Source organism: Vombatus ursinus, unplaced genomic scaffold (genome assembly GCF_900497805.2).
Source record: "Vombatus ursinus unplaced genomic scaffold, bare-nosed wombat genome assembly UNPS02009205.1, whole genome shotgun sequence".
Lineage (NCBI taxonomy): Eukaryota > Metazoa > Chordata > Mammalia > Diprotodontia > Vombatidae > Vombatus > Vombatus ursinus.
In genome coordinates this window covers 61,925,839-61,951,460 of record NW_020948983.1, presented here as the reverse complement: position 1 = coordinate 61,951,460, position 25,622 = coordinate 61,925,839, and the positions used below count along the sequence as shown (strand labels likewise).

General features: G+C 34.6%; 1 protein-coding gene across 6 annotated transcripts in view; it reads left to right on the top strand.

Moving 5' to 3' along the window:
- UACA (uveal autoantigen with coiled-coil domains and ankyrin repeats) overlaps positions 1 to 22,715 on the top strand; it is a 141,113-nt gene extending 118,398 nt beyond the window's left edge. For all 6 annotated transcript variants that reach the window (XM_027851714.1, XM_027851712.1, XM_027851709.1 and 3 more), the window contains exons 15-19: positions 1,581 to 1,633; positions 5,692 to 8,445; positions 10,723 to 10,875; positions 18,923 to 18,988; positions 20,877 to 22,715. In XM_027851714.1, coding sequence (XP_027707515.1) covers positions 1,581 to 1,633; positions 5,692 to 8,445; positions 10,723 to 10,875; positions 18,923 to 18,988; positions 20,877 to 20,948 — 3,098 coding nt within the window. In that variant the 3' untranslated portion in view covers positions 20,949 to 22,715. The remainder of the gene's footprint in view (positions 1 to 1,580; positions 1,634 to 5,691; positions 8,446 to 10,722; positions 10,876 to 18,922; positions 18,989 to 20,876) is intronic.
- The last annotated feature ends 2,907 nt before the right edge of the window (positions 22,716 to 25,622 follow it).

The following is a 25,622-nucleotide window of genomic DNA, read 5'->3' as shown; positions in this document are numbered from 1 at the left end:
GTGTGTATTTTGGTTTTAGAGACAGATAGCATTTCCTTAAATATTGATTAAAAAAAATAACTTGTTGCCAAGTTATTAACTACACATATATATACACATATATATATATAATTGATGTACTTTTATTTTGCATAGTCTTCTAGCTAAATACACCTTTAATGTCTTTTAATCCTTTTGATTTCAATTCAACTTACTTATGACTAGTTATACTCCCTCTTGTCATAAATTTTATTAATAGCACATTTTATAGCGCTTTAAGGCTTACTTAAAAGTGTCTTCCTCACAGCAGCTTTGTGAAGCAGGCAGTGAAAGTATTATCAGCCCCATTACACAGATTAAAAAACTTCTAGTATGAGAAGAGTAGCTGAAGTGACTTACTCAGGGTTACATAGCCAGTTAAATATGAGATAAGATCCAATAGCATGTGTTCAAACAGTTTCCAAAGTACAGGGAGTATAGGAGTAGCTACACCTGAAAAAGATCCGGGCTTTTTAATGAATTGGAAGCTCATTATTAACCAAATGAAGCAGTCTTAGACTGAATTCAAGAGGCTTTTGTGTCCAGGACTAGAGAGGTGATAATGTCACTGTTTTTCCCTCTGATCAGGACACATTATGAATATTGTGTTCAGTTGTAGGCACCACATTTTAGAAATGACATTTACAAGCTGACATCATCTCCCAGGTTTGAAGAAGAGGGCCACCAGAATGGGAACAGGCCTGATCTTGCCATACAGAAGTTGAAGGATGGTGGTGATGTTTAGTCTGTGGAAGAAAAAACATGAGACTAGAAGTTTAGGGTTGAAAGAAGACCTTAGAGATCATATAATCCAAGCCCCTCGTTTTATACTTGAACAAACAAGGATTTGAATGGTCAAGTGACTTTCCCTACATGTAGTATAATAGAACTTGGATTTGAACCCAGGTTCTCAGGATTTCAAACTGTTGGATTTCAAATCCAACAATTTTTTCTCTCTATCATGCTTTTAGAGATCTTTAAGTATTGGAAGGACTGTCATATGGAAGAGGAATTGAACTTTTTTCTTCTCAGTCCCAGAAGGCAGAATGAGAAGCAATTGTAGAGAGACTGATTTAGAGTTGTTCATGGGATAAGTTTCCTAACAAATAGGATATAAGCTTCTTGAAGGCAGGAACTATTTAATTTTGTCTTTGTATCACTAGTGCCTGTGACAATGTAAGTGCTTAGTAAATGCTCACTGAATTGGGTTGAGTGAAGCAGAATATACTGCCCTGGGGGTAGCGGATTTCTCCTCACTGGATGTCTTCAAGAAAAGACTGGATGATTTTTGTTAGCTAGAATATAGACTAGATTCTTGGCACCAATATTTTCTATGCCCCTTTCCAATTTGGGGCTTCTTTTATTCTGTGATTTTAATATCTTTATCTTTTGGAATTGATTCTATTTTATGTAAAAACTATTGAGATTAAGTATATTTTTATATTTCTCTCATTTTTCTTTTCTTTGTATGTAATAAGTTGAAATTATAGAACCAGTCTAACATTTAAACTTTACGTTTGCATGAAAATTTAGATTATAATTTACTTTTTTTGTTAATTTAGGAAAAGAAGATATGCTTCATAAGCAGAATCAAATTTTTGTTACAGAATCACAGGTAACTTTCTCTTGAACAAAAATAAAAAAATCCACTCTTAATTACTTATGCTTTTATGCCATTTTTTATGTTGAACAGAATTTATGTATTTAGAAAATTACTTATTGGAGAAACAAGTTCTAGTGCTTTGTGACAGATTTGTTGTCCACTGCAAAGGCTGGCTTAAAAAGATTTAGCATTCTGGTGCTCTCTGAAGTAATTTTGGTGAGAGTAACGTAAGTGAGTCAAGATTCTTTTTGTTTGTGGTTAACATGTTTTCATTGATAACTCCTCAGCTCTTTTTTTGCTTTTTTTTTTTTTTTTGTGAGGCATTTGGGGTTAAGTGACTTGACTTGCCCAGAGTCACACAGCTAGTTATGTGTCTGAGGCCGGATTTGAACTCAGGTCCTCCTGACTCTAAGGCTGGTGCTCTATCCATTGTGCCACCTATCTGCCCCCCTCAGTCAGCTCTTAATTATTTGTACATATCAAGAGGAGCTGGGGCATGAACAATTTTTAAGCAATCTTTTATTTTTAGAATTAGTGTGCTTTTTACTTGCATTTGAAAACAAGGCTGTTCCAGAGACTTAACTTTAATGAAAATCGGATTTAAAGTGAGAAAGCGATCTAGGTTTTTTTTTTTAAAGTATATGCCCCTCTGTTTATTCTCCTACTTTCCTCATATTTTGTTAGGGAAGAGACCTTTATTTGCCATTAACCTTGGGTAAGTCATTTAATGTTTTTTGGCCTCAGTTTTTCTCATCCATAAAATAACTACATAATTTGGACTACATAAGCTACAAGTTCTTTACTGTAAATTTTATGAATGAATGAATGAATAAAGCACTTATTAAGTACTTGATAATGTATAAAGCTTTGTACTAAGTGCCAGGGATACAAATAGAAAAGTAAGAGCCCCTGTTCTCAAAGAGCCCTCATTGTGATGAGGGAGACAACACGTAGGGAAGCTATATTCTATGGTTTCCAAAGGAATGTAAAATGTCAACAAAACATAAGAATCTTAGGCATAAACTCTTACTAATGAATACTGATAGTGTAGATGCTGTCAATGAACTTGATAGTAACATTAGCTACTGATAAATTTCCACTAGGTCATCATAGCTTAAGATTTACTTTATAAGCACACTTGGAGAAAATTATTGCTATCTTTGCTTCTATGTTGTTGACTTCCTTTCTCTCAATCTGTTTGAGGATAGCTCAAATTTAATTGATTAGCATTTATAATCATACTAAAACAAAGTGCTTAAAATCATTTTCATGTTACTTATCAAATATTTATTGAGAGACCCTGTGGCATAGTGAACCTCTAGAGGGTAGCCTTGGAGTCAAGAAGACCTGGTATTGAGTTCCGATTCTATCTTGGACAGATTAGGGGCAAGTCACTTAACCTCAAAATGCATGAAGCCAACTGAGTAAGACTATAACTCATGGATGAGTTGCTGTTCTGCTTCTGGGGAAAGTGTTTTTGTGTTTGCTCTTGGGGGTAGGGGAATATAAAATGGGCAGCTTGTTATAATTGTACTCTCTCCTATTGCTGATATTTGTAAGATGTTATATTAAAACTCTTAATGAAGTATAATAATAGCTGTCTTTTTTTAATTCATCAAAAAAATTTTGTCTGGAACTGTATAAACACACCATACTTAAAAACTTGAGTATTTCCATATACAAAGAAAAATAAAAAGAGGAAATTGCATATGATACTGTGAATCTTCATTTTCCAGCTTTATTTTTAAAAGTATATAATAAATTCAGCACATTAGTTTAAAACTTGTTCAGCTTGTCTGTATCTCCCTCTGAATCTCCTTCTGTTCTCTTCTGTGTATTTTTTTAAATGCCTTATTGGAGCTTCTCTCTCTCTGTCTCTCTCTGTCTCTCTCTCTCTTTTTCTCTCTCTTTGGATCACTATCACAATCCACCTTCCAAATTATAATAATAAAAATAAATGCAACCCTCCTAACAAAAGATCCATCCTTTTGTCATTTCTTATGGTACGACAATATTCCACTATTTGTTTAGCCATTCCATAGTCATTGGGCACTCCTTTAGTTTCCAATTTTTTGTTGAAAGATAAAAGTGCTGTTATTGACATGGTGTGTGTGTATGTGTGTGTGTGTATCTATATCTATATCTATATATATGTCCTTTCTCTTTTCCTTTTGACTCATTGTTGTACATGCAGTAGTAGTATCACTAGGTGTAAATCTACGATCCCATGCACAAGTTCTAGGAGACAAGACTGACCCAGATCCAGACATTAACACAAATCAAAGTAAACTTTTAAAAATTATTTTTCATTTTTTAAAATTTGATAAAACATGAACATTTCCATATACAAAGATTAGAAAAAGAGGATTATATATAAACCATAAGTTTATAAAGTTTATTTTTTAAAATATTAAATAAATTCAACATGTTAGTTTCAAAGTTGTACCTATTTGTGTCTCTCTTTAAACTTCTTCTCTGTTCTGAGCGTTTTTGAAAAAATGCTCAGATACTCTTTCCTTTCTTTTTTCTTTTTTCTTTTTTTTTTTTGGCTAGGCAATGGGGGTTGAGTGACTTGTCCAGGGTCACACAGCTAGTAAGTGTTATGTGTCTGAGGCCGGATTTGAACTCAGGTCCTCCTGAACCCAGGGCTGGTGCTCTATCCACTGCGCCACCTAGCTGCCCCATCTCTTTCCTTTCTTAAGCGAAAAAAAAAAAAAAATCTACCCATTGGCCACATGTCTCATTCTGCACTTCTAGTCTGTCAAAGTTGTTTTTCTTTACTATATTACATATATCCTTCACATAAATTATTTTTCTTGTATTACTTATTTCACTATTAATTCACATAGATCTCACGTTTCTGTGAATGTTTCTTTCATCATTTCTTACGGTGCTATAATATTCCATTTCATATTTATTCAGCCATTCTCTAGTTGATGGGCACCTGTTACTTACAACCTTCTTTAATGTTTCTAATAAATATATTTTTTTCTTTTCTTCAAGAAAATCCCCATTTTCTTCCTTTTTACTAGATTTAGGATTACAGACTTTCTGCTACAATCTGTCTATACACCTTGCTTTTTAAAATACTATAATTGTTATGTATAGTTGATATTTTTTAAAAAATAAAATTAAGTTGAGGATGGATCCTGGACATCTGTCCTATGAAAATTTTGAGTTAATACATTATACTTGGAAATTTATTTATTTAATAAATATAAGGATTCTCTTTTACCTAAGGAATTTCGATGGTTTCTGTCAGTATCTTGAAGCACTCCAAACCTGACATGCTGTGTTTTAAAATGGGTGAAATGTGAAACAAAAAATGAGTTGTGTGTTCTTATATGGAACTGAATTGTGGCCTATGGGTAGGGAGCAGAAGGGGAAAAAAGACAATTTTGTGTCCCTGTGAGGTATTAGACCATGGGTTCTTAATCTGAAGTCTACAACTTTGTTTTTGAAATCTTTTGACAACTGCATTTCTTTTTATTTGTTTTCTTTTTAATCCTATATATTTTATTTTATGCTTTTAAAAATGTTACTTTAAGAAGCGGTCATTGGGCTTCACCAGACTGCCAAAGGGAGCCTATGACAGAAAAGAAAAAAGGTTAAGAATCCTTATATTAGACTAATGAATAGAATTAGTTGTTACTACTTTGTTGTAGAATTTCTCTTAGGAGCAGCTAGGTAGAGCAATGGATGGAGTCAGGAAGATTCATCTCTGAGTTCAAATCTGGCCTCAGACACTAGCTGTGTGACCCTGGGCAAGTCATTTAACCCAGTTTGCCCAGGTTCCTCATTTGCAAAATGAGCTGGAGAAGGAAATGGCAACTCACTCCAGTATCTTTGGCAACAGAACTCCAAATAGGTTCACAAAAGAGTCTGAAACGACTGAAACAACTGTATAACAAAAAATTTCTCTTAACCACCTCAAATAAATTTTTCTTTATAACTAGTAACTTTTTGGCTAAATAGTTCGATGAACTTTTATAAACCTAGCAAACGAGTATATTAATGCTTTTTCTTTAGGCTTTATATAATCGATATCCTTTTTCTCTCTTTCCTTCTAGTATACATCTTCAGGTATTCCAGTGCCAGCCCACATACAAACAAGATCCATGCTAAGACCATTGGAACTGTCCTTATCCAGTCAAACTGCCGTTTCTGAAAATGAGATTTTAAAGAAAGAGTTAGATGCCATGAGAGCCTTTTGTGATTCAGCTAAACAGGAGAAGATTAAGCTCCAAAATGAACTGGCCCATAAAGTGGCAGAATGCAAGGCTTTGGCATTAGAATGTGAAAGAGTCAAGGAAGATTCTGATGAACAGATAAAGCAATTGGAAGATGCTTTAAAAGATGTGCAAAAGAGAATGTATGATTCAGAAGGTAAAGTAAAGCAAATGCAGACTCATTTTCTTGCTCTGAAGGAACATTTGACAAATGAAGCAGCTTCAGGAAGTAACAGATTAACAGAAGAACTAAGGGAGCAGTTGAAAGAAATGAAAGCAAAATATGAGGGAGCTTCTGCTGAAGTAGGAAGGCTGAAGAACCAAATCAAACAAAATGAAATGTTAGTAGAGGAATTTAAAAAGGGTGAAGGGAGACTTGTAGAAGAAAATAAGCGGTTGCAGAAAGAATTTAGCATGTCTGAAATAGAGCGAGAGAAGAGAGGAAGAAAAGCCATGGAGATGGAAGGCCAGCTAAAAGAATTAGCAACAAAGTTGGCCCTCTCCATCCCTACAGAAAAATTTGAAAACATGAAGAGCTTATTATCAAATGAAGTGAATGAGAAAGCAAAAAAGTTTGTAGAGATGGAAAGAGAATATGAAAAATCACAGGCTGAACTTAGACAGTTAAAGAGAGAACTTGAGAATTATAAAGCTAAGCTTTCTCAACACGTAAGGCCAGAAGAACATGAACAACTTAAGGACAGATTTGAACAAAAGTCAGGTGAATTTGGAAAGAAGATCACTGAGTTAACTTTGAGGAATCAGACATTGCAGAAAGAACTTGAGAAGGTTTGTGCAGATAATAAGCTACTAAGTCAACAGTCGCAGAACTTAACAATTGAGATGAAAACTCATTATATTCCTTTAAAATTGAATGAAGAAATGAAAAAATCACATGCTTTGACAGTTGATGATTTGAACAAAAAACTAATGGATGTGACACAAAAGTGTAAAGAAAGAGAAATGGAAACTGAGAAGCTGATGGTGGAAAAAAACAATTTAAGTAAGAATGTCAGTCATCTTGAAGCTACATATATCCCTCTAGAAAATCATGAAAAAGAGATAATGGCTCTAAAATCCAATATCATTGAACTCAAAAAAGAACTTTTAGAACTTAATAAAAAATGTGGTGATGGAAAAGAAAAATTGCATGTAATCACATCTGAGAATGCAAAACTGAAAAAGGCCATAAGTGAACAGTATGTGCCTGTTACGACCCATGAAGAAATTAAAGCAGCATTAAGTAGCACATTGGATAAAACTAACAGAGAATTGACAGATGTGAAAAGAAAACTTGAACATATAAAACAAGAATTTATACAAATAAAAGATGAGAATGGAGCATTAAAAAAAATATTAGAGGATTCTAAGAACCAAATGAAAGCTGAGTTTATCAGTATAAAAGAGCATGAAGATAAAATGAATGCTGTTAACAAAAGTCTAAAAGAAGCACAGGAAAATAATGCTGAAGTACTTGCAAAGTATAATAAGGGTCAGGAAGAGATTTTAGCATTGCTTGTTGAGATTGAAGCCCAGAAGAAGGAACTTGACACAATACAAGAATGCATTAAGCTAAAGTATGCTCCAATCGTTAGTTTTGAAGAGCGAGAGAAAACCTTTAAGTCCACTGTGAAGGAACTCAAAGATCAATTGCAAACACAGACACAAAGATGCAATGTAGGGGAAGAGGAGGCTCGGAAATGTCAGCAAGAAAATGAAAAGTTAAAGGATGAAATCCTCATGATCCAGAAAGATTTAAAGAATAAGAATATTCTCATCAAGAATTCCCGTGAATTGGAAAAAACATTAAACCAAAAAACGGAAGAGCTTAACAGACAGCTAAAGGATTTGTCTGAGAAGTACGCAGAGGTAAAAAGTGAGAAAGAGAAACTTCTGGAAGAAAATGCCAAACAGACCTCTGAGGTACTTGCAGTAAAAGCAATTTTGCAGAAACAACATGTTCCCTTGGGGCAGGTTGAAGAGCTGAAAAACTCTCTAAATGGCACAATTGAGTCTCTGAAAGAAGAGCTCAAGGACAAGCAGAGGCACCATGAGGAAGCTCAGCGGGCAGCAGCTGAATGGCAACAGGTGTTAGAGAATCAAAAGCACTCTTCTGTGTCCCTCGTGGAACATGTGCAGATAAAGGAAGCGCTAGAGAAAGAAGTTGGGTGCATGAAAGCTAGATTGAGTGAAAAAGAAGAAGAAAGTCAAGACAAAACAGAAAAGATCTCTGAACTCCAGAATGAGATTCAGAATTTGAAGCAAGAATTTAAGAAATTAGAATCTAGAGAGGTTATTGATTTATTAGAATATAACACAGTGAAGAATGCCTTAGAAGCACAAATTACCAATATAACAGAAAATATGACCACCCTGAATAAAAAGTATGAGGAAGTTTGTGAAGAGGCTGCACGTGCCAAAAAGGCAGAACTTTCTGCAAGGGATGAAAAGGAATTGATACAGTTGAGGAGCTTAAGTGTTGAACAAGAAATTAAGGACCAGAAAGAGAGATGTGACAAATCCTTAACAACAATTACTGATTTACAAAGAAGAATGCAAGAATCTGCCAAACAAATAGAAGCAAAAGACAATAAGGTAGGCAATAAGTAAATCTTTTATAAGTATAAGTAAATTTTAAGTTTGAAAATGAAACCCAGTATTATGTCATGATAAGAAGTTCAGATTTATTATTGCTCCTCCTTGTACATAAAATGCTAATTATCTTGGGCAATTAAAAAAAGTGCACTAAATATACGTTTTACAGCAACCAGGTACTAAGCTTCATTTTGTGGAGGATGCAAAGCCACATGAAAGGCTTTGCTTTCAAGTTTTTACAGTCTCATTTAGGAAATTTTACAGATAGATATTTCTACATTCCCCCCGCTCCACTCCGAAACTATAGCTAAGAATATAGTATTTCAGTGCCAAATGAAAGACACTTAGTATTCTCATGGTTCAGAAGAAGAGAAGGCTGTTATGTGCTGAGGTGACAGCTAGAATTAGCACAAGGTGACTGGGACTGCTCTCTAGATACTGTCATGCAAGGGAATGCAGTTGCCCTGTCACCTTCTGACACCAGTTGCCCTAATGGTCCATTCCCTTGTCCAGCACTAGCTGCCAACCACCCTGAGTCCTTTGAATGTTACATTTCTTTTCCAGAATGCTTTCTGTCTTCTGTTGAGCACACTACATCACACCTTTCATTAAGCAACTCATATCTCACCTTCCCCTAGTTAGTAACTTTTTTTGCCTTATTTCTCATTGTGTCCTCAGAATTTTCTTTTGTTGTGGTGTAGTAAAAAGATCACTGGATTTAGACTCAAAGCACCTGAGTTTGAATCCTGGCTCTGCCAGTTACTATCTGTGTGACTTTGGGCCAATCACTCTTTCTCATCTGTAAAAGTAAGATGTTGAACTCAGTGACCTTCTAAGGGCCTTTCTAGTTCAAAATCTATGATCTATAAGTTCTCTTTATCTTGAATTTCCTACATTTACTGTTGCTCACTCAGGCTTGGTTTTCTATTGAAGATACCAGAGTCAGTCAATAAACATAGCACCTGGTAGGTACCATGAACTTTGTTAAGCACTGGGGATGCAAAGGAAGGAATAAACAGTCCAAGCCCTCAAAGAGTTCAAAATTTAATGGGAAAAGACAGCATGTAAAAAAAGAAGCTCAAAAGGGGGATGGGGGAAGGTTACCCTGTGTAGGGGCATGATGGAAGTCCTGCAGCCAGGGTAGGAAACGATTTGAGAAAGTGACAGTTTTAGAGTTGATGTCATCTTACAGAAATAAGAGTTTCTAAAGATCATAAAGTCCAGGAAAGTAATTGAGCTGGGAAATGATGAGGTAAATTCCTGAGGTGCCCTCCTCAAACTGAGCATCTGGGAGAAGCTCTTCAAAGTCCACCCCTCCACCACCCCTTTCTCAAGCCAAAGGGAGGGAGGAGCCCCAGGGGCAGGGGGTGCTGAGGAACTGTGAATTTCGGAGTTACTTTAATCTTAAAGTTACTTTCATCTTACAGAATGATGAGTTTCTGGATACCTTGAAGTCCAGGAAAGTAACTGAGTGGGAAACGATGGGGTGAATTCCCTGGGTTCCCTCTTAAATGGTGGGAGATACCATATCTCTTGAGACTTTCTAATATTAGCTGTTCTTTCACATTCTATGATATACAGAGCCAGGAGGAGCATCACAGATATACAGTTGGAAGGGACTTTACAGGTCATTAGATCTAGTCTCATTTTACAGATGAGGAAACTGAAGCTCAGAGAGGTTAAATGACTTGTCCATAGTCATACAACCATTAAATATCAGAGGTGGCATTTAAACTCAGGTCTTCCTGGCCTCAAGTATACCACTATATCCACTATGCCATGCTAGTGCTAAGGAATTGGTACATTCCTTGTTCTCCACTGCCACTTTCAGACCCTTCTGCCTCCATTATTCAGCAATCACCTCCTTAAAGCCTGTCCAGATCCTTATTGCTATTATCTGCAAACCTACAAGTTTATCTCCATTCTCCCCAATAAACAGTACTTGGAGCACAGTCTTATTCTCTACCTGGGTCCCTGCCCCCTTCACATAACCTTGTTTGCTGGTTCCTCAATTGCTCTTCAACCCCCATGATTTCTGACTCCAATCTACCTTAAGCACAATTAGGAGAATAGCAGTCATACTTTTAATCCCTCCCTCCACTCCCCACTCCTGCCCTGTCATATAAATGTGTCCCAAGTGCTAGTATTCTAAATTGTTCTGGGTGAAGTTGAAGGAAAGCTTCACAGAAGTGTGAGATCTGCAATATTTTCAAATGAGTATGTAGTTAATGAGTGGATAATAGAAACTGTTTTCTTCCTCTTAACTTATTCTCTAAGATAACAGAACTGCTTAATGATGTGGAACGACTAAAACAGGCCCTTAATGGTCTCTCACAACTTACCTACACAAGTGGGAATTCTACAAAGAAAGAGAACCAACAGGTAGAAACACTTCAGCACCAGGTGAAATCTCTGCAACAGCAGTTGGCTGTAAGTACCTAATAAGATATGGTGCATATTGATATAGCTAGTCTTCTTTAGGGTTTTACAGCATATTCAGAAGTCAAAAGGTCTGAGGCCTTGTTCAGATACTGTAATTTCATATCTCTGGTGAAAATAATATTAAAGTTTAACTAGATTTCTAAGTTTCCTTCTTCAAAATATAGTCCTTTTTTAAAGTATCTTAAAGTTAAGAGAACTCGTAGAATTATCTGCTCTCTATTAAGAAGATAGTTCCTATAGCTTTATATATACCTGAAAATGGTATATTTGTCCTGCTATATTCATTGCACTACATTTAGTTCTATGGGGGACACAAAGAGTTATGCTACATGGTCCTCAGGTCATTTGTAATCTAGATAGGGAGACAAGGCAAAATCCTGTGGAAAGTAAAACAATTCCATGAGAAATATTACATGTCATTATATAACTAAGTGAATAAATACTATGAGTTTTGAGGAAAGAAATTGTACTGTAGATTGGAAGAAAGCAGAACCAATAGAACAATGTATATGATTACAATAATTCAAATGAAAATCACACTAAAAGGTAGTTGAACTCTCATTAGTTGCAGTGAATAGTTTGGTTCTAGGTTATCAGAATTGGACCATGCCTCTCCTTTTTATGGGAGATGTGAGGGGTTATTAGTATAGCAAGGCAAACCAATAAACACTAAGTGCTTACTATGTTCCAGGAGCTATGTCAAGTACTGGGAATACAAACATAAGTAAAAAGACAATTCCTGCCCACAAATAGCTTGCTTTCTAACAGGGGAAGATAATATACAAAAAAAAGCTGACAAGTTGGGGGTGGGGAGGTGAGAAGAAAAGATGATGTACTGGGCATAGTACTGAAGTACAGAAAGTCAGAAGCACAGCCAGGCAGGGATCAGGGGCCCTTCCTGGGTAAGGGCCAGAGTGCTGACCAGAAGAGTAATGACCACATCTTACCCCAGATCACACCATTTTGGAAACACCAAAAACTTCCAGCCTCCCAGAACTAGCTCTGAAAACAGCTGTGTGAAAAAGCTTGAAGCTTGAAACAGTGCCCCTCTGCCCCACAATACAGCCCAACATTAACATAAAGTTTCAAATCAAGAAATAGTGTGGAAAAATGAGCAAACAAAGAACTTGACTACAAAAGGCTACTATGGTGACAGGGAAGATCAAGACACTAATTCAGAAGAAGACAATGAAGTCAAAATAGCTGTAAGAAAAGCCTGAAAGGAAAAAAAAAAGAATTAGACACAATCTCAACAAGAATTCCTGGAAGAGCTTAAAAATTATTTTCCAAATCAAAAGTGGTAGAGGAAAAATTAGGTAAAGAAATGAAAGCAAAGGAAGAAAATTATGAAAAGATAATTTATAGCTTGGTAAAAGAGGTACAAAAAATGCTGAAGAAAATAACACCTTAAAAAAAAGAATGGGCCAAATGGAAAAAGAGGGGGACAAATTCACTGATGAAAATAATGTTTTTTAAAAAAACTACAACCCAGAATTGACCAAATGGGAAGAAGAGGTACAAAACTTCACTGAAGAAAATAATTCCTTAAAAATTAGAATTGGGCAACTGGAAGCTAGTAACCCCATGAGACATCAAAAACAATAAAACAAAGTCAAAGGAATGAAAAAAAATAGAAGATGTTAAATGTCTCATTGGAAAAAGAAATAACTTGGAAAATAGATCAAGGAAAGATTATTTAAGAATTATTGGGTTATCAGAAAGCCATGATCAAAGAAAGAGCCTCGATATCATATTTCAAGAAATTATCAAGGAAAACTGCCTCAATATTTTAGAACCAAAAGGTAAAATAGACTTTGAAAGAATCCATTGATCACCACCTGAAAGAGATCCCCAAATGAAAACTCCTAAAAATATCATAGCCAAATTCCAGAGTTCCCAGGTCAAGGAGAAAATACTTCAAGCAGTCAGAAAGAAACCATTCAGATATTGTGGAGCCACAGTCAGGATTACACAAGATTTAGCAGTTACCATTTTAAAGGAGTGGAGAGTATGGAATATCCTATTCTGGAAGGCAAAAGAGCTGTGATTACAACCAAAAATAACCTACCCAGCAAAACTGAGTATAATCCTTCAAGGGAAAAAAGTGGATATTTAATCAGATAGAGGACTTTCAAGCATTCCTGATAAAAAGACCAGAGCTGAATAGAAAATCTGACTTTCAAATGCAAGACCTAAGGAGGAGAAATTAAAAGGGACTCAAATTTACTTTTCTATATGGGAAGATAATACATGTATCATCTAAGAACTTTATCATTCTTAGGGCAGTTAAAAGGATTCTACATAGAAAGAGGATGTGGAAGTGAGTCAATTATGTTGGAATGATGTAAAAAAAAAGTGGGTAGGTGAGAAAGAGGAATCTTCTAGGAGAAGGGGAAGGGAGAGGAAGAATGGGAAAAAATTATTGCTCATAAAAGGGACATCAAAGAAAGAGCTTTTACAGTGGAGAGGGAAATAATGCGGGAAGGGCAGGCAATGCTTAAACCTCACTCACATCTAAACTGGTTCAGAGAGGGAAAATATAAATATTCAGTTGGTAATAGAAATCTATCTTACCCAAAAGGGAAGTAGCAGGGGAAGGAGATGAGGAAAAGTGGGGGATGTGAGAGGAGGGGAATGATAAAAGGGAAGGCAGATAAAAGAAGGCCCTGGTCAAAAGGAAAACAGACTTTAGAAGAAATACAAGAAAAAAAGAGCAGGATAAACAAGTAAATAGGATAGAAAAAAAACAGTTAGCAATCATATCTATGAATGTGAATGGGATGAACTCACCATTAAAAAGGAAGCACATGACAGAATGGATTAGAAACCAGAATCCAACAATATATTGTTTACAAGAAACATACCTGAAATAGACACACAAAGTAAGAATAAGGGTGTGGAGCAGAATATATTATGCTTCAGCTCAACAGACAAAGCAAAAGCAAAGATAGACCTAATTAAAAGGAATAAGCAGAGAAATTGCGTCTTGCTGAAAAGATCCATAGACAGTAAAGTAATATTAATACTAATATATACACCAAATGGCATAGCATCCAAATTCTTAAAGGAAAAGTTAAATGAGTTACAGGAGGAAATAGTAAAACTATAGTAGTAGAAGACCTCAACTTCTAGATAAATCTAACCACAAAACAAGAAGGAAGTCAAGGAAATGAATAGAATCTTACAGAAGTTAGATATGACAGATCTCTGGAGAAAATTGAATGGGAATAAATAACCTTTTTCTCAGCTACACATGGCACCTTCACAAAAATTGACCACATATTAGGATATAAAAACCTCACAACCAAATGCAGAAAAGGAGAAATGTTAAATGCACCCCTTTCAGATTAAATGCAGTCAAAATTATATTCAGTAAAGGGTCATAGAAGCAGATTAAAAATTAATTGGAAACTAAATAATCCAGTCCTGAAGAATGAGTGGTATAAAGAACAAATCATAGAAACAATGATTTCATTAAAGAGAATGACAATTAGGCAAAATACCAAAATTTGTGTGATGCAACCAGAGCAGTACTTAGGGGAAATTTTATATTTCTAAATATGTACATTAATTTAAAAAAAAAAGAGCAGATCAATGAATTGGGTAGACGACTGAAAAAACTAGGAGAACAAATTAAAAATCTCCAAATTAAACCCCAAAATTAAATCCTGAAAATCAAAGGAATTACTAAATTGATATTATTAAATTGAATTAATAAATTTGAAAGTAAAAAACCATTGAAAATAAAACTAAGAGCTAGTTAAAAAAATGAAAACCATTAGTTAATTTGATTTTTAAAAAAGAAAGAAAACCAGATTATTAGTATCAAAAAAGGAAAGGGTGAATACACATCAGTGAAGATAAAATTAAAGCATTTATTAGGAATTATTTTGCCCAGTAATATGCCAGTAAAACTGACAGTCTAAGTGAAATGGATTAATATTTAGAAGAATATAAACGGCCCAGATTAACAGAAGAGGAAATAGAATATTTAAGTAACCCTATCTTAGAAAAATAAATGGAACAAGTCATCAGTGAATTCCCTAAGAAAAAGTCCCCCCGGACCAGATGGATTTACAAGTGAATTTTGCCAAATGTTTAGGGAACAATTAATTCCAGTACTCTATAAACCATTTGAAAGGAGTCCTACCAAATTCCTTTTATGACACAAATACGTCTTTGCTACCTAACCCATGGAGAGCAAAAATAGAGAAAGAAAACTATAGATCAATTTCCTTAGTGAATATGATGCAAAAATTTTCAATGAAATATTAGCAAGGAGATTATAACAGTATCTCACAAAGATCACACACTTTGAACAGCTGGGATTTATACCAGGCTGGTTCAATATTAGAAAAATTGTCAACATAATTGACCATATCAATAGTAAAAACAACAAAAATTATAAGATTATATCAATAGATGCAGAAAGAACCTTTGACAAAATACACCAATTCTTATTAAAAACCCTAAAAAATAATAGGAATCAATGGATCCTTTATTAAAATGATAAGTAGTATCCATCTAAAACCAAGAGTAAGCATTATCTATAATGGAAATAAATTTGAAGCCTTTCCAGTAAAATCAGGAGTGTAAAGCAAAGGTGTCCATTATCACCACTGTTATTCAATATTGTACTAGAAACGCTAGCTACAGCAATAAGACAAGAAAAAGAAGTTGAAGGAATAAAAAATAGGAAAGGAGGACCGTTATCACTCTTTGCAGATGATATAATGGCATACTTAGAGAACCCTAGACCTTCACCTAAAAAACTAATAGAAACAATTACAGCTTTAGCAGAGTTGCAGGACATAAAATAAACCCACAAAAAATCATCAGCATTTCTGTATAGTACCAACAAAACCCTGTGAAAAGAGATAGAGAAATTCCATTCAAAATAACTGCATGCAGTATAAAGCTCTTGGGAGTTTACCTGCCAAGACAAACCCAGGGATTGTATGAACACAACCACAAAATGCTTTTCTTACAAATAAAAATAGATCTGAAAAAGTGGAGAAATATTAAAGTGGTAATCATCAAAACAGTCTGATACTGGCTAAGGAATAGAGTGGTGGATCAATGGAATAGATTGGATACATAATACACAGTAGTAAATGATCATAATAATCCAGCATTTGATAAACCCAAAGATCCAAGCTTTTGGGGTAAAAACTGAACATTTGACAAAAATTACTGGGAAGCATTTTGGCAGAAAGTAGGCATAGACCAACATCTCACACCACATAAATGGATAAATGATATAAAGGTTGATATCATAATTAGGGGAGCATAAAAACTGTACATGTCAAATCTGTGGATAAGGCAAGAGTTTATGACCAAATGAAATAGAGAGCATTACAGGATGCAAAATGGATAATTTTAATTGCTTTAAATTAGAAAGGTTTTGCAATGTAACCAAGATTAGAAGGAAAGCAGGAAACTGGGGGAAATTTTACAGCAAGTTTTCCTGATAAAAGCCTCATTTCTCAAACATATAAAAAACTGAGTTAAATGTGTAAGAATATGTGTCATTACCCACTTGATAAATGGTCAAAGGATATGAGCAGGCAGTTTTCAAAAGAAGAAATCAAAGCTATAGTCATATGAAAAAGTGCTCTAAATCACTATTAGAGAAATGCAGATTAAACAATTCTGAGGTAACACCTCACACGTATCAGATTAGCTAACATGACAGAAAAGGAAAATGAGAAATGCTGGAGGGGAAGTGAAAGAAGTGGGACATTAATGCACTCTGGGGAGGGTTGTGAACTGGTCTAACCATTTTGGAGAGCAATTTGGAATTATGCCCAAAGGGTTATAAAAATGTGCATATACCCTTTGCCCCTGCAATACCACTACTAGGTCTGTATGCTAAAGAGATCAAAGAAAAGGGAAAAGGACCTGTATGTACAAAAGTACGTATAGCATCTCTTTTTGTTGTGGCAAAGAACTGGAAATCAAGGGCATGCTTATGAATTGGGGAATGGTCAAACAACTTGTGGTATATGATTGTGATAGAATACTACTGTGCTATAAGAAATGACGAGCAGGGTGGTTTCAGAGAAACCTGGGGAGACTGTGACCTCATACAGAGTAAATTGAGCAGAACCAGGAGAACATTATACATAGTAACAGCAGTATTTTAAGGATGATCAACTGTGAAAGATTTAGCTGCTTTGATCAAGAGAGTGTTCCGAAGCAATTCTAAAGGTGCCGTGATGAAAAATGTTATCTACCTCTAGAGAGAGAACTGATGAACTCTGAATGTAGATAGAAGCGTACTTTAAAAAACTGTCTTCATTTTTGTTTTTTCTTTTGAAACATGACTCATGGAAATATGTTTTGCATGACCTCAGATATAAATGATATCAAATTGCTCGCCTTCTTGAGGGGGAGAGAGGGAGAGAATTTGGAACTAAAAATTTTTTAAAATGATTGTTATATATTTCTTACATGTAATTGGTAAATATTTAGTAAAATAAATAAAAATAAATTTAAAAAAAGTTTGTGGAATTGAATTACAATATTTTAGCTCTGAAGTTATTAAGGCCAAGACTGAATTGGTTGCAATAGTAATGAAGCATAGTGTAGGGATTTGATATATGTAGATTTGTTGAATTGAATCAAATCCTTCCTTGGGCTGAGGACATTGTTTTAATTTACATAATTTTCACTGTATCTTAAATTCAAGAAAAATAATTCAAGTTAAGGTAGTCAAAGGAAAAGTGTATTAGAGAAGAAATTCTTTTTAATGTATGTACCTTAAAAATACGAGCTCAATTCTTTTACTTATTGTTTTTTAGAAAAAGTTATAGCATTATTGAAATTATACTGGAATGATGTTATAAAATAATCCACTAATTGAGGGGATGCCCATCAATTGGAGAATGGCCGAACAAGTTGTGGTATATGAATGTAATGGAATACTATTGTGCTATAAAAAATGATGAGCAGGCAGATTTCAGAAAAACCTGGAAAGACTTACATGAACTGATGCCGAATAAAGTGAGCAGAACCCAGGAGAACGTTGTACATAGTAACAGGAATATTGTGCATTGATGAACTATGATTAACTTAGTTCTCCTCAGCAATACAATGATCCAAGACAATTCCAAAAGACTTATGATGGAAAAATGCTCTCCACATCCAGAGGAAGGAACTGATGGAGTCCAAATGCAGATCGAAACATACTATTTTCGCTTTCCTTATTTTTTTCCATACTTTTTTTCCTTTTCTGTTTCTTCTTTCACAACATGACTAATATGGAAATACGTTTTACATGATGTCACATATGTAACCTGTATTAAATTGCTTAATGTTTTAGGGAGGAGGAAGGTAAGGAAGGAGGGAGAGATTTTTGGAACTCAAAATTTTATAAAAAATGAATGTTGAAAATTGTCTTTACATGTAATTGGAAAAAAATAAGATACCATTAAAAAAAATCCACTGTATTGGCAATTTTGGTCCCTAAGAAAATCCTCACACAATGCAGCACAAGATACTCTCAAATCAAAATGTAATGACTAGTTTATTTGGAATTGGGGAGATGTGGGACACTGAAGGCCTTTGCTGAAGGTTGAGGAAGAATGCTACTTCAGAGGGGACCAAGAGAGATGTTGCTACTCTCCAGTGTGGCCATGAGTATGGAGTGTAGGGATGAGAGAGGTGAGCTGTACCATCTGGAGCTTCTTATTTTAACTAGAAGGAATATAAATACTGTGAGCATGTCCTGCATACAGGGTATACCAAAAGTTGTAGTGTTGCTACTACTTTAGTTACTTAACGTTTAAAACTGCACTATGACTCTTGGGACACTGTATTTTGATGAGCTGGGACAAAGTCCAGATTATCCTACCATTGCTAGAGCTCTGCCTGTTATATAATTCCATATTAAGTGGGTCCAGGTTGGTTGGTTACTATAAATGCTTGAGGACCTCATGGAGTCAAAGGGCAATATTAGAGTAAGGTTCCAGGGTCTGTTGGAAAGTTGAATGAAATAAATTACTTTTAGCCTTTTTCCCATTTCTTTTTATAGGATGCTGACAGACAGCATCAAGAAGTGATTGCAATATATAGGACGCATCTTCTTAGTGCCGCACAGGTAAATAGTCCCTTCCTTCCATCCCTTTTGTTAAATAAACTGATGTAAAAGTAATTGGTGTTTAGAGTAGCTGCACCCCATATGCTTATTTAAAAATAATTGTGTTTCTTTTAGCCATGCTTGCGTATGTTCAGGAGGAAATTTTAAAAGCTATATGGCAACACAGCATATTAAATTTAGTGTTGTCTCCATCTGCTCATCGCTCAGTTTATAGACAGTTTGGCAACATACAGTGGTGACACACATTAATGGTGTTGTTATCTGAAGATAATGCGTTGCCATCAACACATCTCCTTATGCTGAAAAAACGGAGTCAAAAGACCTTAAGGTTTTTCTTGGGAATTCAGAAATGTCCTGTATATTTCAGCAGAGTGCTTTGATCATTTAAAAAATAGCATGTGCACAGAACTGCATTGGATTTTAAAGAGAATAATTTGACTTTGGGAAATTCTTTTCTTTGTTACTGAGCTCAGTGAAGCCCAAGACAGAAAAATTCTCTATTTGTGTAAAATTAATATTAAAATGAGAAAAACATTTTGTCATAACATATTAAGAAAAGTGGTTGTATGTGAATACTGTATGTCATTCACTACAGGAACTCTTTAACCAATACTTTATCTGACATATCCTCCACCTTTCTGCCTAATAGTTTTTAAGGAAGGCTTATTAAAAAGACAAAGCCATTATGTGTTAGATGAAAAAAAATAGGAATTGTTTTCATAAATGGACAGTATCAGATCATGGAGACATAGATAGTAGAGGTGGAAGGAAAGATTGGAAGAAAAGTGATGATGGAGATAATAAAGAAAAGGCACTACTAGGTGAGTAGTATAAGCAAGAACAAGCAGAGCATTTGACAAGGAGCCCTAACAAGAAAGACCTTGAAGGTGAAGAATGAATGTTATAGGAGATAGATAGTTTCAGTAATACTGTTTTGAAATAACAGAAAAGATGGCAGTTGAACACATTGCAGTGTTTGATACAGGGCTTGATAAACAAGTGAGCTAGGGTTTTGTAATGGGAATGTGGAGGAAGAGGTAGGAATTGAGTGGAAAGATATGTATTTTAGAGCGGAGAGTGAGTCATTTGGGTTGAGTATTGACTAGAGTAGACACAACAGTTTCTTCCAAACTAATACCCCAGATTTTATGGTTATTTCTTTTGAAGCAGTAATAATGAATAACTTAGATATTATATTTCTGTTTTTAACTTTTTTTTTTCTTGTGCTGACTACTAATGCAACACAAAACAAAAGCAATTGGCATCTGAAAAATCTTGCCTTCTGGCACATAAAGTTAACTAAGAAATTCAGTTTAGTCAACTACGGCTAATGTTTGAAATTTAAACATCCTGCTGTTACAGAAACAGATTTTGGAAGCGAAACCTTTTATATTAACAGGAAGTGTTGTGCTGTAATCCATTTAAGTTTTGAAGCCGAAAACGGGATGAAGGCCATATTGGCTTTTTGCATTTAATCACACAACTCTTTTTAAATTTAAAATTTCGCTCTCTATTTTTTCCCCTAATTTATAATGTCATGCTGCCCCTAATACCTTACTCTGCTTACTCAAAAAGATAATAATGATAATTTCCTTTCTTTAGAGGTAGAAAAAAAAGTCCACATTCTGAAAGTGTATTGTTAGTCTCTGTTCTCATGTTCGTATTGCTCCCCTGCTTCCAGGAATTAGTCATAGTACCTTATTTTTATTGCTACATTATTGCAAATATGGTCATACTACCGCTGTACATGTTTACATGTTTACTCTTCATGCCAAGGTTATGGCTTTTGATCAGTCACACAACATATTGCACTCCTCTAAAGACCTTTATAGTTTTAGCATTTTATGGAAATGAAGGTGATTTAAATCCTTTCTTCTCTACTTTGAAGGGTCACATGGATGAAGATGTTCAAGCTGCCTTACTCCAGATCATCCGCATGCGGCAGGGGCTTGTTTGCTAGAGTACTTAGTTGTGATGGGGTAAACAACTGCTTTACCTGACTGGAGCTTGTGACCGTGTTTGTATTAACCTCCAGTGCCTTCCTTTCCCTTCTTGCTATGGATCTTGCTGTATTAGCATAACTGAAATTAAATGTACTTTTTTTTCTAGTAGGAAAAAATGAAATGAGAAAGATAAGTCTGTTACTATTACAGTATCATCAATTTATGTTATATTCCAAATGTATTTATTGTGTATTTTGAGGAAATTTGGAATATTTAAAGTTATTACAAATTTTACAGTCAAAATAATGACACAGTTGATTGCTACTACTGATGTCATAGTGACTACTTTAAAAAAAATCTTTGGTGCCCATTATAAAACACGAATTCAGTTATAAACAAGTCCATATAAGATTTTTTTTTTTTTTTGCTAAAACAGGTTGTTTAAAGAGTTCTTTTAGACTATTCAAGTTGGTAGCTACTTTTAAGTGAATCAAAACACCTCCTTCTGGTCTTTAGTAGAGCAGTGTCAAATAAGATGTCATGTAGTGTCCAGCAATGTATTGTAACTTGGCTGGCCAAGTTGCATTTCTATTTAAGTAACTTAAATTTAAGTGCCTTTTCTTTTACTGGAGGTACAGATTTTCTCCTCATACACTAATAAATTTTATGCTTTTTTTTTTTACAGAGATATTTTTTCATTAATGCTTTGTAACTGATTATGTTTAGATTAAGAATAGCTGGGCTGGATTTTATCAGGAGTTTCAAAATGATCTGTTAATTTCCAGTACAGTATCTCAATTTTTACTTAAAATAGTGATTTTTCAGGCTCTGGTGATTAAATAACTCTTTGCTAAATTATATGCTAGATTCCTTAAAGTGTCAGATCTTTAGCAACAACTTTAAAACTTTGCCACTATAATAACTATAATAGATATTAAGTGTGTCTTGCAACTGTTTCAAGTTTATTTATAGGAAAGTTGCACCCAGAGGTGATTATATTTTGACATCTACCTTTCTTGCAAATTGAGCATTGACTTATTAATTAAAACTTGCCTTTGTGATTTTAATGGAAAATACAAATGTTAAAGGTGAAAATTGCAAGAATTCTCTATCAAAAAAGTTTGATAAGCTCATAGTAAACAGTCTAGTAGAACCAAGTATTTAATACATCTCACTATAAGTTTATTATTTTATTAATATTATTTACTCTTCAAATTGGGGGGGGGTTCCCTGTTTATACCAGACAAGGCCAAAAAAATACCTATTTCAAGGCAAGTTTTCTTGCATTAAAGAGAATGTGACTTTCCCTAGAGGGTTAGTGCTTCCTGAGGCAGATTATGGGTCTAGCTGTCTGACAAAGCTCAGGGCAAACTGCCATCAAAATGGAAACTATCAAAATGGAAACTGCCGCCTAGAGAAAACTGGCCTCATTTGCTAAATGGAGAGCTACAGCAGGAATAGGAATTTCTAAACTGTATTTTTCAAAAACTCATTAATGTAGAGTGTTAAATTTTGCATAAGGAATATTTAACTCTTTTATTAGCATGATTAAATGCTGCTCTTCTGTTCTAACATCTAAGTGGAATCCCTTAGAATACAGATTGTAAGGGTGCACGAGTTAAATTTAAGTTTTAATTTGCCTTTTGTAATTTTGTTGAAACTCTTACTAGAGAGAAGTTGTTAAACTGAAACTGACATTTCAAAATTGTATTTTCCTAATTTTTGGGAAACTATGTATATTTTATTTCTCCTGTATCCATCAATAAAATGCTGCTTTCAATGAATTGTGGCTTTAATGTCTTTGTAACAGATAGATTGATTAAAATAACTTCCTCATAGCCTTCTGGTGATTAGAACAGAATGGGAAACAACTTCAAGATCTAGTTTTAGCCACTCAAAATGAAAACACAAGTACCTACTGTACTTGGATCAACTACTTTTTCCCTTTGGTTTTTTATGTTTATGTTTAAAACTCCTTTTACAAGATTGAAACATAAAACTTTTTTTTTGTAAAAGAAATTGATCACATGTAATGGATGGTTTTAGTTTTTCCTCCCTTATCTTTTAGAAGGATCATGTGTTGTGAGCATAGGGTTAAAAGTAAAATAAATCATTGACCAGAGTTTTGTGAGTGTTTTCTAAAAGCTGCAAAATTTCCATTTTATTGTATAGGACCATTCATGAAAAGTTTCCCTATTGTCTCTCTCCCTCTGTCTTTCCCCTTTCCTACCTGACAGGAAAAAAAAAATTGATTTTCTTTGTTAGCAAACCAGTGTTATTAAAAGAAGAGTTTGATACAATAAAGAGATAAAACACATCAGAAAGTATGTTAATTTTTAGTACTGTGCTATTGTGTGTGTTAACTCTACCAGTGCTGCTCTAATTCTAAAAATGAACTTGGCTCCATTTTAAGGGTGGAATTTTTATTAAAATGGGCTGTTCTTCTTGCTGTATATTGACAAAGTTTCACATTGTTTGAATTTTCCTGTTATTCCAAACGTATTTGCTTATGTCTGCTTTTAAAACCCTCTATCTCAGAAGGATGAATGTTTTTTACTTAAAAGCAGCTGCTCCCTCATGAGGACTTAATGACAGTCCTTACCCATAGCTATGCACCTATCAAGCCATCAGTATTCTTCATTTTATTTGTTCTAATATTGAAATAGAAAGAGTTTAAGATTTGGTTTCTCAGGTCTTGATGACTGAGTGATACCATTGAATTAATTATTTGAAACTGTCCCAGGGCCAGAGAAAAACCAATACTTCCTAATGTCTTAAAATACACACACACACACACCACAATATATTGTGAAAGCTTTTATTTGTTCCTTCTTCCCTCTCCCTCCTCCTCCCACCAAGTTCTATCTTATTAACTAGTAGTCACTCTAGAGAATTTGGTGGAAAACTACCATTTGCAGAGTTTAAAATCATTTGATATAAAATTGTGCTTGTATGTTTGCATGGATTTCCCACTCCCCACACACATACATTGGAAGGATATAAATAACACAATCTTCCTAGACAGGGTCAGTGTCCTTTATTAATGACAGAAAAAGAGCAGAAGTTAGAATTGGAAACAGATGCTGTTTACACTGAAGAATTTGTTCATTAGAAACCACAAAATAGAAAAAAAATTGCTATTTCAGTTCTCCTTTGATTTAGTGATGTGCAGGAGTGTCTAAACCAGCTTCATCAATTAAATATTAACATGCTTCTTGTTGTATAGGGTCTGATTCTTTTTATTTGGACTTTTAGCTCAAATCAAGAATGCAGAGTGGCAAAAGAAGAACAGGCTTCTGTGGTGACACTGACATCCCAACAAGCCTTCCTTTGCAGGAGTAATGCATGTATTTAGCATAATTAGGTATGTGGCATCACCTATGTATTAAAGGGCATTTTCATTATTTATGGCTTCCTGAACAAACATCAGTGTTGAATGAATTCAAGCAAAAAGGGAAGGTCACAAAAATGTCATATGTAAATAAAATACAGCCTAGACTAGTGAGGGTTGTTTTCCTAGCAAATACATACATACATACATATATATATATTTTATTCTATTCAGTGAAACAGTGGAAGAAACATCAATAAAAATAATGTTTCTTATAATTGATAGTTGGCACCAAATTGTTGTACTTAATGGACCCAATTTTTATTTTATTTTTAAAGCTGGTTTGCAATTTTTTTTCCCTTCAAAATAGCAGCCTTGGGAATATTGTGAATTCTGCAAAGAGTTTATAGAGGTTATTGCCTTCTTAATAATTTATAGCTCCTATTGCTCTGCCAAGTCAGAAAATTAACATTTAATAGAAAAAATTATATATCTATGATTCAGTCACAGCTATTAGATCAGATGGATTTTACATTAAGTGAAAAAGATGTTGAGCATTTAAGGGCTATTAAACTACAGGACTCTTTTATTGGATTCTGAAGCCTCCAAGCCAGGACCCTGCTGTGAAGAGTATTTATTTTTATATATGCAGAACACATTAGATGGCAGAGAAAGGGCACACATCTTAAAAGAAAATAGGGCATGAAAAAGTGTGATTTTCCACATTGTGAGCAACTGCCATACAAATTCAGTCTTGTTTCATAATAATTAGTTTTATGCATCATTAAGTAATAATTTTCTTATGGATTGAAATAATACAGTGGAGGCCACTTTAAGGTACCTGCAGGAAATCAAAGTAGCCTACTACACACTAATGTTGACATTTCACTGCAGGAAGCCATACTTGCAATAGCTTTGGGGATGATCAGGGTCACTCTACTATTCGAAGAGATTTAATTTTAAATAAATGTCTTCTGTCTTCCAAGAAAAAGTAACCATTGCAAATTCAGTGAAATCTCATGATATTGACACTTCTGTTTTCCTACAATTTTCACATGTAATTGAAGAATTGTATTTCCTATGTTGCCAATATAGAAAATTTAGAATGTTCACTTTTCAAAAATACATGGCAAAGAACCTCATTGCTGTGAAATTAGCCCTGATGAACAGGCTAAGCGAATCCTTTACAAGATGCTTAACATCCTTGAAGCAGGAACATTTCACAGAGAGAAGTCTGATCAGCAAATGCTGAGCTGGAACAGGGTGTTAGAGATCCCTTAGTCCAATTCTCGTTTTACAGATTAGGGAGCAGACCCAGAGAAATGACAAGACTTGTTTAAGGTAACATTACTAGTTAGTG